The 17695-nt window shown below is 42.3% G+C and overlaps 3 protein-coding genes, 1 non-coding gene and 1 pseudogene across 5 annotated transcripts; 1 reads left to right on the top strand and 4 right to left on the bottom strand.

The window, feature by feature from the left end:
* Window positions 1–636: 636 nt before the first annotated feature.
* LOC112886347 lies at window positions 637–6157 on the bottom strand (annotated as a pseudogene).
* A 767-nt stretch (window positions 6158–6924) lies between these two features.
* On the top strand, window positions 6925–6996 carry TRNAC-GCA. Its single transcript has one exon. It is a non-coding gene; the product is annotated as a tRNA-Cys (tRNA).
* Window positions 6997–7474: 478 nt separating this feature from the next.
* On the bottom strand, window positions 7475–11988 carry LOC112884244 (ABC transporter D family member 1-like). Of its 2 annotated transcripts, XM_025949620.1 has the most exons (9): window positions 11684–11988; window positions 11034–11214; window positions 10784–10942; window positions 9162–9308; window positions 8869–9075; window positions 8558–8712; window positions 8400–8452; window positions 8199–8317; window positions 7475–8052 (listed from the first exon to the last, which is right to left on the bottom strand). In XM_025949620.1, exons 2-8 carry the CDS (start codon window positions 11212–11214, stop codon window positions 8290–8292), a joined length of 930 nt encoding a protein of 309 aa, XP_025805405.1. In that variant the 5' UTR covers window positions 11684–11988; the 3' UTR covers window positions 7475–8052; window positions 8199–8289. The 2 variants fall into 2 exon arrangements, with proteins under 2 accessions (XP_025805405.1, XP_025805406.1); XM_025949621.1 differs by lacking the exon at window positions 7475–8052 and having other exon boundaries at window positions 8213–8317; window positions 8543–8712.
* Window positions 11989–12040: 52 nt separating this feature from the next.
* LOC112884243 (pentatricopeptide repeat-containing protein At5g39680) lies at window positions 12041–14163 on the bottom strand. The gene has a single exon (XM_025949619.1). The coding sequence runs from the start codon at window positions 14142–14144 to the stop codon at window positions 12096–12098; it is 2049 nt and encodes a 682-aa protein (XP_025805404.1). The 5' UTR covers window positions 14145–14163; the 3' UTR covers window positions 12041–12095.
* Window positions 14164–14555: 392 nt separating this feature from the next.
* LOC112883863 lies at window positions 14556–17099 on the bottom strand. The gene is made up of 4 exons (XM_025949117.1): window positions 17040–17099; window positions 16106–16466; window positions 15442–15569; window positions 14556–15223 (listed from the first exon to the last, which is right to left on the bottom strand). The coding sequence occupies exons 1-4, from the start codon at window positions 17097–17099 to the stop codon at window positions 14789–14791; spliced, it is 984 nt and encodes a 327-aa protein (XP_025804902.1). The 3' UTR covers window positions 14556–14788.
* Window positions 17100–17695: the final 596 nt, after the last annotated feature.

The raw sequence follows: 17695 nt of genomic DNA, 5'->3' as shown, positions 1-17695 counted from the left end.
CAACATAACCGTAATCAGGAAAAAAAAACACTAAAGAGCCTAGCAATAGGGACCTTTAGACAAGCACAGTTGGTCACTTGTATCCAATCAGATTACGCTAGAACTTCCTTTGCTCCGTATTGTAAGGGGTTTGAGTAAAAAGGATGGAATAGTTCTTTTTTTTAAAAAAAGGGGGGACATTTATGTAATTTCAATTTGTAGAGTTCTCTGTGTAATACGACTTGGACAGCTATCCCCTCTATATCCCACAGCAGTATGGACGAGAGTTTGTACGCGTTCCTTATACCTTTTTTTTATACATAATACTTATTATAAAAAAGGGTAATAGTTCGATCATTTTGGCGCTTTTAGCCCCCACACAAGACATATGCTTCATAAATTAATCCTCGCCCTCCACCTTGCTGGGATTGGGGCAGAATGGCAGATGAAGTTCAGCTTAGAGAATTCAGTATTTGATAATGTGTCAGTACAATAGGATGCCCTTTTTTTAAGTTAGTGGGATAAAAGTTTTTTGCAGAACGGTCAATTGCAAAAACAAACTGGGGAAGTTCCAGGACCAGAAATGCATGAATTCAGCCGGAATGTGTGCAGCGAGGACCAGCAAATAAAGCCAATAGAACTGGAGACACACTCGGCTATGGCGTATGCGGTAGAGATCTCCAATTGTAGTAGTCACATAGTGCATGACGTTACGGTTTTTCTTCCCCAAAACTCGACATGACCAAACCTATCCAATGTCTGGTTCTGACCCTCCCAGACTAACAATCTCAACAACTAAATCTCGAGTTTAACATAATTTTCTAGAGTGATCTGGAGCCATCAATCCTTCCTTCAAAATTGTCATACCCAGGTCTGTGATGAACAATTTGTTCTCAATCAATAAAACCTTAGCTAACTCAGTTCCACCAGCCTACTATTCGGTCCGGCTGGAGTTGGTTTGATTAGTAGCTTCCACTTCTATATCTTCTTACTTTCAAGGACATCATTTTCATTGTCGGACGGGCACCGGTCAGCATGATTCCTAGCTTTCGTCTGGCAGAAGCACTCTGGCCATGAGTTTGTGTAGAAAGACTCTGGATGGATGCGCTTGTGGGGGGCGCCAAAATGGGTGTTGAACATGACCTGCCTGACCCTCTCCTCAAATCCAGATGCTTGCCCTTCCTCCCTGTCCATGAATATCGGAGCAAGGGCCGTCCTGTTTGGTGTGATTGTGGTTCGGAAACCATTGTATAGGCGATGACCCATGAGATTGTTTGCGAAGTTGCTCGGGCCATCATATGTGGGTATAAAAATGTCCAGACAGGAGACAGACCATGTAATCAATTGCTGACCCCGCTAGTCCTCGGGTATTTTCTTCCAGCTTTCCACTTCCAACCATACTATGGTTTTCTAGACGTGGAAACATAGCCTTGAATGGTTTCATGAAGCGTTTCCCACCAAAGAGCTTGCCAGAAGCAAGGTAAATCTGTGTTGTGTTATCAAATCCCATAGCACCTAGAATAAGACCTACCTGCAAAACAATATAAATAGAACCTTTTCCGTTATTTATGGAAAGATTTATTCAACAGAAAAGTCGGTTATGATGGCTATGATACTTATTTTTCATATACTGTCATCCCACATGTTTGTGCTTTAAAGAAATGATATTTGAAGGAACAAGGTCTATTGGCTATTGCGGACCTCAAAAGCTCAAACCAACCATTGCCATGTGTGGGCAAAAAATGTGTGAGCCTCTGAGGGCCAAAGTTCTCTGGTGCTCTGGTTTTGTGGTTTGAGGACCAAAAGGGTAGGCATACATGGATTCCCGTATTTAATATTTTTATATAAGCTTCAGCTTTGCTCCTTATAATCATTTTTTACCAATCAAAATGGTTCATTTAAAGGATGCATCTAGGGTCAAAACACCCTAAAAGTTGGAAATTTGGAAGCTCCATTAAAAAAGCAGACTTAGAATCTTAAAATAAATCGAACTTTGGCACACCCATACTTAGGCTTTGATAGCTGAATTTTTCATTTTTGTATACATGAATCCAGGTTGAGTTTGAACTTGAAACTTGGCATGGATATATGTCATAACATGATTGTGATAAATTTTTTTTTTGAAATATTCCAACCATACCACCACCTCAAGTGTACTTTTCATTTATACCATCAACATATGTCAATAACAGATAGGACCAGGACATGTCATTGACTAGCTTGATTGTATAAATGAGAAGTGCATCTAATTTGGTGGTATGGATGCAAACCGCTGTTTCTTTGAAGCTTCTAGGTATGTCTTTTTATGGAATTTTTCAAATTTCCAACTTTTAGGGTGTGTGCACCCTAGATGCACCCACATTTAATGCCAAGAGCATGGAATGGTATATGACGTTCAAGCAGTCATGGAAACTAGAACAGCATACATACAAATCATGAATAGCAAAACAATATGATCTAGATCACAGATTGCGTGGGTCTTGCTTTTAGTGGAAGGATAATTGTCCACAGTATGTAAAGAGAAGGTACAAACGATAGCAAGTACGCAGCAAGAACAAGTATTCATGTTACCTATATTTAGTAATCTATCGTTGGTCACATAAATTGAAAATGTAATATAAATACAAAAATGTACCAATGGAGCTACGCTGCAAAAAAATGCACTAGCATGCGCTTACCTGACTAGGAATTGAGCCTAAATTTTGTGCCCCCATCCAGAGTAATTAACTTTTAGTGTCGGCACACAATTAGATTATATATTAGCACTCAACAAACATCAAGAACAATGTCTATAAGAAGAATCAGTACCTCTTATGGAGTTAAAGGGCACTTTCCAATGAGCCTTCTTTTCCTGTAGACAATTGTCTTGTTTGGAAAATGTTCTTGCCGATACTTCAACAGGATTTCCTGTTCTTTAGGTGCGAATATGTCAATGCACCTGCAGTTTTCATTTTGGAAGTAAGGTATGTTCATGTCTAGCAACACAAAAACGAAATTACATGGCAAGACATGCAAATAATAACCACTGCATATAAAAGATTTTCATGTATAGGTTATGAACAATAGTCAAAATTAATGAATTAAATAAGCGAATAATTCTTAAAATTCTAGTATCAAGGACTGATAATGACCACTATGACTTCATCTTAATAATTTGATATCTATGAATGAATTAATGTTATCAGTTCCGTGTGAGGGTCATGTTTAGCCCTTGTCAAGACTTTCCTAAGCATATAACAACAACAACAAAAGCCTTCTAGTCCCAAACGAGTCGGGGTAGGCACTTTCCTAAGCCTACTACAGAAAAAACAATCCAGGGATAGGCTTCGCCATTAAGCATTAAGCAGTCACAGGCTGAGGTTTGATCGAGTCCTACCCGGCATATGCAAGCATATCCAGCTCAAACCGAAGATGAATTGACATGAAATGGCCTTCTGAACCTAACTTATTCACTATATCACTGCTTGTTTTCATGATATTTGGCTTAAATCATAGTGCGTGATAATTCACCCCAATCCCTGGAGCTCTGGATCATCAATTTCTTCTGCCAAACGGTGTGAAAATGGAGTTAAATATATGGCACCATACTTCTTTATCTTCTCTAGAGCAGTTGTTCTGTACCAAGTAACTGGTGCATCTCTAGGTGGTTCAATCTGTGAGGACAAAAAGTGTTCCATAAGTATAGAATATCTAGAAAATTTGACTTCCCAGAGATAGAAAAAGTGACTTTCGCATAGCTAAATTTATTGTGCTACTATGCTCTAAATATATTCACCTTACATGCTCTGAGCTTCTTGGTCTTTCCCTGTGCAGTAATTTTTGCAACCCTCGTAACAATTCGGACATCATATTTCAATGTCTTGATGAAGTGGGGAACATCATATATATCTACAAAACCACTGGTCCCATACATAAATGAAAAAAAAAGAGTAAACACCAACCAAGAACAATCTTGTGGATCATTCAATGTAAACAAGTTAAACAAGAAGGTAATTACAAAGCCAGAGAAGAAGTGAACTCAATGTAAACGTAGAAAATGGGACCCCATCGTAGTTACCAAATTCATTATCTTGCAAGGGGTGCAGCATACTAACATGCATTGGCTACCTTATTATTTGAAAACCATAGTCAGGTGTTTGAACTCTTAGTTTTGGGTTTGTCAACTAATGTTTCACCATAACCTCTAACATCTTCATGATGGCATTACCCAAAAACGAAAATAAGAATTTCAAAATGTGTCAATGATATCTGCATCATTACAATCTTTAACAGAAAAGTTTCAGTTTTTACAACTTAGCTCACAATTCATTATCTAGTATACTAGGAACAAACTTTCAGGCAGGATGCTGAAAAGGTGACAGACTGTAATGTCCTACATAAGGGTTCCTAAACTATAATTTAACCGCAAAAAGTTCCTCCTAGAGTCCTATTACGATGAACTGATCTTAAAATTATTAACTCTAAAAGTTCCTCCTAGAGTTCTACTGCAATGAACTAATCTTTCCAAACATATTTTAACGCTGCAAATGTTAATAAATTAATTTATAAAGACACCTTTTCAGCATTCTAGAAGTATGCTACTTTCCGATAACCTGACTAGTGGTTACAAAGTGCTAATTATCTACTAGCACCTGGACTCAAATACTTCTACGAAGTTAATCAACATGACTACATAAAACCCTTGGATTATGTCAATATCTTATGGTATTACCATGTACATTAGGCATAAAAAGCATTACGAAACTATATAAATCAATTAATGCAAACTGCATAATATTTGATAAGAAAAGTTTTGCAGTGTTTCTCTTTGCTTTTTTTGTGTGTGTGTGTTGGGTGGGGGGTGGGGGGGGGGGGCTGCTTTCACTTCGTAGGAAGAAAAAATACTGCTCAGACAGAAGGAATTACGAAGAACACAGGGTTTATGGTAACTTTGCATGCAATGATCTTCCTGCATGATAGACATATCAGACTTGCGTACCTCTCATCATGCCAGAATGAATTTGCATCTAACTCTGGCAGCACTAGTGTAGCATTCATGATCCGTGCTACAGCAACAGCATTACATATCTACAAAATCAAGGCAGCAGTAATCTTAAATCTCTCAGTTGCGTTGCCATGAATACATAAAACATGCATGATGAACTCTGCTACTTTAGAGACAAATTTCTTATATTAATCATACTGCACTGTGTTGTTGGATCAAGCCGCCATTGCACCGGACACGCAAATACCCACTGCTTTCAGATTCAGTTGGTGGGGCTGCAAGTAGAGACATTGCATTTCAGAATTTCATTTTGCCATCACCCATAATGGCATAAGACTGGACTAGTCACTTCTGGAAGGATACAGAGAGAAACTTACAAGGCCAGTAGGTGCGTGGTGCAGAAGATGCTCTCCAACCATTTGAATCCGCAGTTCTCCACAACTCATTTACAACAAAATCCTTGAGTAGTTGCAGTGATGTCAGTATAAGATATAATTTGGTGGAAATTCAAATAAGCATTGTATGTACAGTTCATTCCATGCATTTAGCATAACTCAATCTATAGGTCAAATGCACTGAAATTGAAAATATAGGTGCTGCACCAAAAAATTATCTAAGAAAACTGGACCGTTTCTTTCTACATAATTCCTTAAAAATATTATGTGCCAGAACAAGATGGATAGAACCATATTTTGTGCTGACTTGATTTTATAGTTATGTGTCAATTCCTGATGCTAGTCTTTTCATCAGGATTAATAAAAAGTAGTGATGCACTGATGCATCACTTCCTTAACAGCCTACAGCTAGCAAAACTGAGGTTATGACACATCATGTGTCAACTGTCAATTTTATGAATGTCCTTATATTTATGTCGTAATCGACTAGCATGCTTCAATGTTTTTCTACTATAATGCAGTAAAGTGATTGTTTACATTTCTCAATTTTTCGCCGAACCAATCGAATCAACAGCAGAATGAAAAAAAAATCGTGGGAAAGGAATTGGGGGCGGATCGGCGCTGGAAGCGGGCGGCTCACCTGCGCATTGGAATCGGGCGGTTAGGATAGGTCGCGGGCGGGGGATTTTGTCGTGCCGCGTGCGAGGGGTTCGGAACTTCGGATCTGGACGGGGGCGGGGGCGGGGGCGGGGGCGGGAGCGGGAGCGGGAGCGGATCCGCCCGGACGTAGGTCCCTTTTGCAACAATGGAAAAATGAAGGAATTTCATATGATTCCTTCCAAATTTATAGGAAAGTTTTCTATGAAACCTTTGTTCCAAAGGATTATAGACCTGTTTAGACAGAATAAGTAATAGTTAGCCACTAATAGGTATGGCTAGATGTTAGCTGGCTAACACTTAGGACTTTCCAAAGATTTGAGCCAGCTGCTAGCTCACAGCTCGCTCGTACCATGAGTCACATGCATAAGATTTTTTTTTTTGTACTTAGGCTGGTTGATTCGTTTTCATGCAACTCATTGCAGTTGCTAGTTGAATCATCATCATTAGATGTGGTACTCAATTATGTAGCAACAAGAGTATGATAGAAGTGCTAATGGTTTTATCTTGTAGCTCTTTCATCTTAATCGAATCTCAATCTCACAGCTGTGTTTTTTGCTCTGGTATTTTGCGAAGTAGTCTAACTACAGGTCCGTGTAGAGTTTTGTCTGGCTTAGTGGACGAGAATTTTGTAGAAAAAAATGGAGGAAACATATTAATGCGTGTGAAAATGCACATAAAACTGTCGATGGCTGCCATATTGTTGTAAATCAACTCATAATAAAGCACACGCGGTTTCATATCAAACTTAACCCCGTTGTATGTAGATTAGGACTGTATATAAACAAGATAGGAGCACACTCCATTGTAGCGGATGAGATCTATTGTTCTAATAGGCTTTATCTACAATTTGTGCTTGTTATTGTTGGAGCGTCCTAGAACATTAGGAATTCATAATGAAGCATGTAAGGGTCCATAGCTCAGTGGTAGAGCAATTGACTGCAGATCAATAGGTCTCCGGTTCGAACCCGGATGGGCCCTTCAATCATCTCCTAATTTTTTCCCGAATCTGATGATTTTTTTCAATCATCCCTAATTTTTTTCACGAATCTGATGGGTAACCATTAAACCCATGGAAAACCGCATTGATTTTGGTTAATCATCCCAGTCAGCCGCGGGAAGTCGGGATGACAAGCTGCTATAGAGTTCACACGCAGAAATGTTTAAACACGGAAGACCCCAAGGAAAGAAACATGCACCAACACACACGTGACGTAAACCAAGCACTGATTGCAGAAGAGGGGATAATCTTTTCTTTTTAAAAGTTCTCAAAATTGATTTAACAAAAGGGCTTATTGTTACTTGCAGCCAGCCGTTTTTACACATACAGCCTTTTCTACCGGTTGCATTTCTCAACGACACTTGATCGATGCACAGTGGTGCATCAACATTATTTATTGCCTTGACCGTGGATATTTTTACTAAGCAGAGTATCTTTCAAGAATAAACGGCTGCTTGCTTTTTTTTTTGAAGAAATTGCAGGAGCTCTGCTCTGTCATTTAAGCCGGGAGAGAAGAACAAGGTTCAGAGTGCTTACATTGGCGATATTACATAAATTAAGGAGTACTCGAACTCTAGAAAAGCTAAATTAAACATTAAAAGAAGATGACTCCGGGCTTCCACAGGCCATAAACCTGCACTGCATTTCAGCTTTGATCTCTTGCATCACTTCGCCTGGTGACATTGTTCTTTGCTCAAAGATCCTCTTGTTCCTTGCCTTCCAGATATTCCACGCAGCGTAGATGATCAAGGCCGCCTTTAGTCTTCTCACCTTTTTTGACAAATGTGCCAACTCCTTCTCCCACCAATCCATTACTTCCAATCCCTGAACTGGTTTCTTGATCAAACACTGCGTCCACTCTTCCATTCTGCCCCAAACTTGCTGAGCAAAATTACAGTGCAAGATCAGGTGCTTTTATACATGCAGCTGAAATATGTATGGCATCATTCATTGGTGAATGGCACACAATTCCTAGTTCCTTCCCCATCGATGAGCTTCAGCTCCAAGCCTTGGAAGGATATAAGCAGAGCGGGCCTCTGTAAACAGGGAAAAGTTTCAGAAAAAAAACTCAAGTACAGTCCTGAGAGCGAGGTGAACTTTGAAGGATAAATTGACGTCAAGGAACATTTCACTGTCTTTCCAAGAACAACAAAAAAGAAAAGAAAAGAAAAGAACAGTTCACCGGGAAGGAAACTGTCACGGCATCAGGAGTTTTATGTTATTGTGGTGATTATCCAGACACTTGTGAGGAAGTGATCACAGTTATCCCCATGTTAGTTGCTACTCTGTACACTTGTAGCACTGCCAGGACATATGGTAATTGATCAGCAAAGGAAAAAAGGTAAGTGATAAAGTCAAAAGAGCACTATGACAGAACACGCACATGGTGCATTCATCGAGAATACCAAGTTTAGGATGATGGAAAAACAAACGAGCCTGAAAAAACACATACTACAACACATGAGTTACTTTCAATTAACTTAACAAGTACAAAATGTAAATGAATAAAAAAAGTTGGGCTTCCACCTAACACCAACAGACCATCCCAAGCCTTTGTTGTTCTCCTAGCGATAGAGCATCTTCCCAGTTTGGAGTAGAATCCCACCTTTCTCTTTCTAGAAGATAGACCAGCCGGACATTCTCCAGAATTTTCTCCAGGTGATCATCCAGCAGGACAGAAGCACTAGACTTGTTACCTGTATTACCATAGAGGCATAGAGTTTCCAGTTACAGGACGAATAACAAAATAACTTGATACTTTTGACAAGTGACCTTCTAGCTAGTTATAATATTTGTTCAGACACATAGTTAGTTCTTTATTATTCAACAGGCAGATATTTCGTGGCGCCTACCAGATTTGTGTAACGAAAGAACTTTCATCTCCGCTTCCTCCCTTGAGAGAGGGCATATGACCTGATCCTCCAGAGTTCCCAGACTGGTGTACGGATGCTGAGGAACATGAAACATTCCTTCTGAGGGCTTGGTAACTCTCCCAGGGACCATGGGCCACAAATCTCTGAGCACTCTAAAAATATAACTCTTTCCACTACCATTGGGACCTAAGTAAAGGTAACATGAAACATGTCACTACAAGTTCGCTGATGAGCAGAATACAAATAAAGGTCACTTGTAGGAAGAGGCGTACCAGTCAGAAGAAGGCTTTTCCCTGGTACCACATTGCATGAAAATTTCCTGGCCAACAGCTTCTGTGATGGTGCTATAATGTCCACTTCATTAAATGATATAATTTCTTCCGAAGCTGCACTGATGGTATTGGAAGAAACCACGGTATCTAGGGGAACAACAATTCGAAAGGCAGGTTAAGAATGGAAAACTAAACTCCTCAAAAAAAATCTGCATAGCATTACTACTATATTTAGAGCAGGATAGAATGCTAAGCAGTGCCGCATTACAGAAGTGTCAAACTCTACCATAACATGCCAAAGCAGGATGTCTTATGGTAAACATGCTGTACAAAGCCAAAATATTTTTGTAGAGCAAAAGTTAATGCAAACCAAGGTCAACAATAACATCTATATATATTTTTGGTTTTCTCCATATAGAATTTCCAACAAAGTTCCAACTAAGTATATTACCCTCATCAAGGATATGTATAAGGATGCGATGACTTGTGTTCGAACATGTGATGGCGATACCAGTGACTTTCCAATTAAAATAGAACTACATCAGGGGTCAGCATTGAGCCCTTATCTATTTGCTTTGGTGATGGATGAGGTCACAAGGGACATACAGGGTGATATCCCTTGGTGTATGCTCTTTGCTGATGATGTGGTGCTAGTTGATGAGAGTAGGGTAGGGGTTAATATGAAGTTAGAGCTGTGGAGACACACGTTAGAGTCGAGGGGGTTCAGACTGAGTAGGACAAAGACCGAGTATATGATGTGCGACTTTAGCCCGACTAGGCATGAGGATGGGGACGTTAGCCTCGAAGGGCAAGTGGTGGCCAAGAAGGATACTTTCCGGTATCTAAGATCAATGCTTCAGAAAGATGGAGACATTGATGAAAATGTTAGACATAGAATTTCAGCCGGGTGGTTGAAGTGGCGGCAGGCTTCGGGCGTCCTATGTGACAAGAAGGTGCCACAGAGGCTAAAAGGTAAGTTCTATAGGATGGCGATTCGCCCAGCAATGCTATACGGTGCTGAATGTTGGCCTACAAAAAGGCGACATGTCCAGCAACTGAGTGTAGCAGAGATGCGTATGCTGCGTTGGTTCTGCGGGCATACAAGAAGGGATAGAATCCGGAACGAAGAGATTCGAGATAGGGTCGGGGTGGCACCTATCGATGAGAAGTTGATTCAACATCGGTTGAGATGGTTTGGACATGTACGACGGAGGCCTCCCGAGGCGCCGGTGCGTAGTGGAGTTTTAAAGCGGGGTGATAATGTAAAGAGAGGTAGAGGTAGACCTAGACTAACTTGGGACGAGACGGTTAAGAGAGACCTTAAGGAGTGGAATATCGCTAAGGAATTAGCTATGGATAGGAGCGCTTGGAGATTAGCAATTAATGTACCTGAACCGTGACCTTTGTTACTTTTTGTTTAACCGCTAACTCTTCCTTTGGCTTGTGTACTTTTTGTGTTTCTTATTCTTGTCTTCCGTGGGTTTCATCTCTAGCCTACCCCAACTTGCTTGGGACAAAAGGCTAAGTTGTTGTTGTTTGTTGTTGTTTCTCCATATAGAATTTCAGATAAAAAACAATTAGCATGATAGTTATGTTATTTAAGTCCGAACCAATTGACTTACTCCTTTGAGCAGCATGTAAAAAATCCTCAAGCTTGAAGATCCGGTTAATCCCACCAGAGAGTTCAAGTAATTTCTTATGTAGCTCAAGAATGTCACTAAAGGCTATGAAGCTCTGTGACACCGTGGAGACAAGAACTGCGAGAGCATGTGCCAACTCTCCTGTTGCACAAACCGAAGGAAACTCACACTTTTGGGTATTCAAGATTAAAATAATAGTTTGGATAATAGAAGAGTTCTGATGATTAGTAACCTTGAGTTGAAGTCAAAGCTCTGTCTCCCTTGTGCTCCAGAGCATATAACAGACTAAGACCCCATGTCATATTGTGAGGAAGTCGCTTTATCACAAAATCATCAACAATACCATAGAGCCACTGTTTCCTCAAAAGAATCTTTGAGTGGTCAAGTAACTTCATGAATTTAGCCTCAACCATCTGATATATGAGAAGAAATATCATAAACAGAAAAGTTAAGTTCATTCAATCTAACAAAATGATTGTACCATAAGATACTGGAAACAAAACAAAAATTCTAGCTGAGTTCGAATTTGCAAACGTAACATGCACATTGGAACAGAAAATGCAATTGGCCATGGTGAGTAGTGGCTGCATTGCTAAGAGCTAGGATATATGATCTAAGTAGTAGGCTGAAGCTTGTCATAAGTAACAGACACAAAGGATAAACAGCATCGTTATAAACTAAAAAAAGCTATTTAGAGATATGAAGAGTGCAATTGGACATAATAGGAAGAACACACAGGCTTATACCAAAAACTAGCATAAAAAGGAGAATTATTAATGCGAACACACAAGTAGATTCAATAGACAGAAATGAGTTAGAGAGTAAAACAGCAGCTTAGTAGCTCTAGAATTAACGAACAGAAGATAAGTAATCAATACATACCAATGGGTTACCAGAGGCGAGGGAGCAGAAGGGAGAGGCCAGCTTCGAGACATCTGGAGCGACCCAGAGGATGTCGGAGATCAGATCGAAGGCTTGCAGGAGATAGAGAGTGGAATTCAGCAGAGCGGAGAGGAGAAGGGGAGGGGGTGACGAGCGCGTGCGAACGGTGAACGAATTGGAGACTCCAGTGAATTCTGGAAGGTCTGCTTTTGTGGTAGGGCCCGCATGTCAGCGACTTTACTGTAGCTACAGGGACCCGATCCCCTCAACTTTCGCTGATTCTTGGAGCTATAGTACAGAATAGTAAAAACTAAGTGAGAATACTTAGGAATTTGAGCACAAGTGTGGCTATTGTCGTGCTTCGCTAACCTAACTCAACAGGCACATGTTGTCAAGACAGTTGCACCGCAAATCACCAATAATCATCACATGAGCAAACTCCACCGTCTATACAATGAAATCGAACAGCATCCCTTACAATTATTTTTCTGCCAGTGACAACTGATATGAGTTTGATAGCAACATGGCAATCATCACATATCCTGAGGTTTTTCATAATACGGATCGTTGCTCCCTTAGGTGTGTGAATAAGGCCGAAGGCTAGAGCCAATTTCTCACTGTGATACATAAGGTGCTCCTCCTTTTGTTCATCCTCAATATCATGTAGGACCACATCAAAGTTTGGAACATATCCAATCGATTTTATCTGGTTGATCAGCTCTTCAAGTTTTACAGTGATCTGGTCCATCTGTGGATGTACCTTGTCTTCTGATGTGAAAACATGAACATCACTTCCCACTTGAATCCAACTAACGCCAGGATCCTTCCTAACGCCCCTCTCTCTCATCTGCTTCCGAACCTTCACAACGCCATCCCATCGGTTGGCTTTTGCATACATGTTAGAAAGCAAAACATAGGTTCCGATATCGTTGGGCTTCAATTGAAGAATCTGTTCAGCTACGCGATGACCCAGACCATAATTTCTATATACCTGGCATGAACTTAGCAGTGATCGCCATGCAACAACATCTGTGCCAATGCAATTATTCACTATGAACCGCTCAGCCTCATCTAGACGTCCAGCTCTGCATAACAAACCAACCATACAAGTATAATGTTCCTTTCCAGGTTTAACTCCAACTTCCTTCATCATAGTATTCAAGTAGTAGAATCCTTCATCAACAAGACCCAATTGAGCACAAGCTGACAACACTCCAACGAAAGTTACATAAGATGGGGCTTCTCCTGCAGATAGCATACAATGAAATGCTTCCATTGCTTCCCTTGCAAGGCCATGATGCGCATAGCCTGTGATGATCAAATTCCAAGAGACTACATCACATAATGGCATGGAAACAAAGACTCTCCATGCATCTTCGATGCTGCCACTCTTTGAGTACATGTTCATGAGGGCATTACCAACTACCAAATGGACCCAGTGCCCAGTCTTCAAAGCACAGGCACTAAGGGCATTGCCATTTCTCAAGGCAGCAAGACCAGCACAGCTACGGAGAGCCACAGCATAAGTGAATTCGTTTGGCTTAACTTCTTCCATTTCCATGTCCAAGAACAATTGCAATGCATCTTCATACAGCTCATTTTGAGTGTAAGCAGTCATAACAGCTGTCCAAGAAACAACATTCTTTTCCGGCAAGACATCAAATGCGCATTGAGCATCATGTGCACGGTCACATTTCCCATACATATCAACAAGTGCACTCCCCAAAAACACATTCAGTTCAAGCCTCCTCTTCAAAGTTTGGGCATGCACCTGACCACCAAGTACCAAGTCCTTCATGCTAGCACAATGCCCAAGAACTGCAACATACGACACATGATCCCATTTCTCAACTTCTCCCACCATAGCTGTCACAATCCTAACCGAACCATCCAATTGCCCCCGATCAAGAAACCCATTTATCATTGAGTTGAACGCGAATGCATCGAAACCAGACACATTCTCGAATACCTTCACCGCATCCTCCATATGAGCACACTGAGAGTACATATGCAGCACTGCGTTGCAAACGTAAGCTTGTTCCGCCAGACCGGCCTTAACAGCATACCCATGGCACTGCCTCCCCATATCATAGCTCCGGACATGGGTGCTTGCGGCCACCGCTGCTGATAGAACATACTCATTCAGGCCAAAGTCAACCACCCTGAGCAGTGCAAGCGAATCCTTATGGCGCCCTGAGGAAGCATATCCGGACATGAGGAGATTTCCGGACACGGCGTTCCGGAAGGGCATTGCATCGAACACTTTGCGAGCGAGCCCGACCTGGCCGCACTCGGCGTAGAAGGAGATGAGGTTGTTGTGCAGGACGACGTCGAAATGAGCGGCTTTGATGATCCGGGCGTGAAGCGCCTTTCCCTTGGAGAGATCTCCAGCGGCGGCCACCGCGCGAAGGACGGCCACGGCTGCGTGCCGCTGGAGCGCGGCGCCGCCGGGGCTGGCCATGGGGATTGGGCGCAGGGCTCTAGAGAGGTTTTAGAGGAATTGTAAAACTACAATGGAGTAGGGGCCAGAGTTATCTCAATGGTTCGAGGCGGAGATGGAGGCCCAGTGCCCATGTAAGTTCGCCCAGAGTTATATTCTCAATTGTTCGAGGCCCAGGGCCCATGTAAGTTTGGAGGTTCAGCCACATCCTTCTCACGCAAGTCAACTTTGTACTTATGGGCTAAAGCATGATGGGCCGTAAGCCTGTAACCCAATAACCGCAGCTACCACATTTTGTGTGGCAACTGGCAGGCCCTCCACAAAGAACCACAAGTCAAAAACGTCCTCCCTCCGTCCCAAAGAATTTTGTAGAACTTCCGTAAGTTTTGTGAAATCTAGCAATACAACTAGAACCTCAGAGAAGAATAGAAGTGCACCTGAGAAAAACTATATTCACCAGTAACTTAAATCGGCACAAGAGCTTTTACAAAATTTTCTGCGTGGTATCAATGTATTCCAGTTTCTGTCTCTCTGATATAGTACCCTCCATATATCTAATCAGAAGGAAAACAGAACAAGGTTTTCCTTAAAAAGGAAGACAAAAATATGGTATAAGCATTGGAACTATTTCCACAATGCTCCTTCAACTGGCATCTTTTTGTTAACTAATCTTTCCAGCCATCTTTTGTAGATCTCCTTGGAGCAAGACCTTTAGACGACGGGTTGGGGATAGGTTTGGATGGTGTCATCGGCGCTTCCTCATCATCCCAGTCATCTCCCCAGTTGTCGTCCCACTTATCAGATTGATTGGGTTCTTTCTTGCCTCCAATTGAAACCGGTAGCTCTGCTATGTCGAGCTTCTGGTATGCAGGGCCACCATTTTGCTTGCACATCCTCCAAAGCTTGACACACGCTCCCACCACAGCAAAGAGAAGAACGACAGGCAACAGCGTGTATGTTGAGGTAAGCGGCATTCTTATGACTCTGACAGCTTCCCTTGCAACTGCACTGTGAATGTTAATAGCACAGGATTCTCCAGCAACTTTGAGGACTATTGCAGTGTTGTTTGCAGCGTCACTGATGGAGACGCTCACCTGTGTCTAAATAAAAAAGATAAAAATAAGCAGAAGACAAAGGCTTAGCAGACCATTTAAAGACACCCGAACCAACAGCATGTGTTACTAAAAGTTGATAGCAAAACAATAGCTCTATAAAAATACATAAGCTAGTGCAACTAAATATGCATTGTTGACAACATATGGACATATTAAGACAAGAAAGCCCAATGGTATAGTTGAAAGGGTAATTACTCTTATACCTCATGATGATCATTTGCTTCAACATGGACAGTATCTTCAGCTAAGGTCACATAATCTGGAGCTCTGATACTAACATCAAGTGGGTCCATGCCTTTGTTGTCCATCAGAAGTGATAGAGCTAGCGAATCTGGTTCCAACAATAACAAGTTGAGCATAGTCAAAGTTTTAAAGAAGGAACACAACCAGACTAAAATATGAAACAAACACCAGAACACATATAGAGAATAAATATGTTTTTTTTTAAATCCTACTGGGGGTAAATAAGGTGGGAGTGTCGTAAATGAAACATGAATTTGTAAATTCGTTCAGAAGTTATTTGCAGCAAACTCAACTATAATTATTCAAATACTGCTTGGATGCTAAATTTTAGCTGGACATAAGTATTTGCCCTTTAGATTTGATGCCTCTTTGGGAATTTGTTTGCAATGCCTCGATTGGAAATATTTCTCCTAGGGTCTTGCATATGAGTTCTTGGACAGATGCAAGTGCAAAGTGGAAATGACAGCTTTAGAACATCAAGTTGTGTATAATGGAAACGGTATTAGTAACTGAGATAACAAAGTACCAATCAGCCCTAAGATAAAGAAGTTTCAGTTAAGAAGATTAGTTCGCGATAACAATAATGGAGAATATTAAACATCTGGGGGGGGGGGGGGTAATCACCTTCTCCAGGAACTTTTAAGCAGGCGATAAATTTCCTATTTTCAATGATACATCTATGTGATGGATCACACTCCATGATAAGAGGATCTTTCAGGAAATCTTTTGCTTGTGAAGATTTTATTGTGCTGCTATCTTTGTCCTTTGGCTGCAGTACTGAGCCATCTCTTCTGATGTTGGTTTCTTCTGTTGAATTATCCTTCTTATTGCTCTCACTTGTATCATTCTTGACCCCTCCATTCTCATGGGTCACATGCTCTTCATTAGGATTTGTCTCATCATGGTGTTCCGAATTCTCAACACCTGACTGTGCATTAGAGCCATCACCATTTGTTTCGACTGGTAGTGTATCATCAGCACTTTCCTGGATCCAAAGGGAAAACGTGTCACATCAAAAACCAATAATTGCAGCACCAGTTAGTCGAATGACCTCTGATGCATGTGCTTTGCTTATCTGAAACTGAGTTCGGTGTAACAGGTGTTTCAGCATTGGACTTACAGCACCTGAAGCTATCAGTATTCTCACTGGCTATTTGAATTTGCAGAATCGTGCCAAGAATTGGGAAACTTATCTGGGATCATTGAAAGCAAAAGCAATGGCGATTTGATCTGGGCACATAGATTTTGTACACCAACCTCGTCTACCTAGTGTATTTGTGTTGATGAAAACGCTAGATCAAAGTTAGTCCAGCTTTTGTCAGCTAATGGGGATGCCGCAGTGCCAAATCACACTCGGCCTACATATGCGGCTTCAAAACCATTCAAATCCGATTAAGCAGAAGTCTCCTCAGAGACAAGCACCTAAGGCAACTCAACTGCTGTGTTAAGCACATGCCCCCAGATCGCGTGAGCAGCAGTGCAGCTCACCATCCGGCCAAACAACGCGGGAGGGAACGGGACGGGCCATAGAGCAGAAAAATCCGGGGTCCGGGCTCACCTTTGCCACGGCGGCCACGGCGAGGACGGCCACCAGGAGCAGCGCGCCGCCCCACCGCATCACCGCGAACACCTACGCTCGCCCCAGGCGCGACGACCGAGTCCAACCGAGCCGGCCCGCGCGCCGGCTGCCGGAGATCTGTAGGGGACCGAGCGTGCCGTCCGCCCCGCAGGAGGTGGGCGTGGTTGAAACGGAGGCGACGGGCGACGAACGCGCAGGCAAGTAGAGAGGAGTAGAGAGGCCCGGCGAAGCACGAGAGGGGGGAGACCCGAGGAGTTGGGAGGGCTGGCTGTTCCGCTCGTGTCGTGCGACTCGTAGGAAGACAGGATTACAGGACGGCCACGGGCGAGCCGAAGGGGAAGGCGGGGAAATTGCAAGAGAAACCAAGTACGGGGCACGAGGGCGACCGGGAATGGGAATGGGAAGGGTTTGGCTGGGTGGTGGCGGCGTATTTTATCGGCGGCCGGCTCTTGGATCCAGACGTGGCAGTCGGATGATCGGATCACCAAGTGGATGTCTGTTGACTTTTTTTTTTTGGTCCGCTGTGGCACGGGAGGAGCGATGGGCCGAGACACGGCTGCTCAATGGGCTCTGAAACAAATCGGACGGGCTCGTCCGATGGATCCTCCAGAAGCCCAGCAGCGACGAAAGCCTAA

This window comes from Panicum hallii, chromosome 3 (genome assembly GCF_002211085.1).
Source record: "Panicum hallii strain FIL2 chromosome 3, PHallii_v3.1, whole genome shotgun sequence".
Classification (NCBI taxonomy): domain Eukaryota; kingdom Viridiplantae; phylum Streptophyta; class Magnoliopsida; order Poales; family Poaceae; genus Panicum; species Panicum hallii.
Note: the sequence above shows the minus strand (reverse complement) of the source record. Positions and strands in the feature narration are given on the sequence as shown.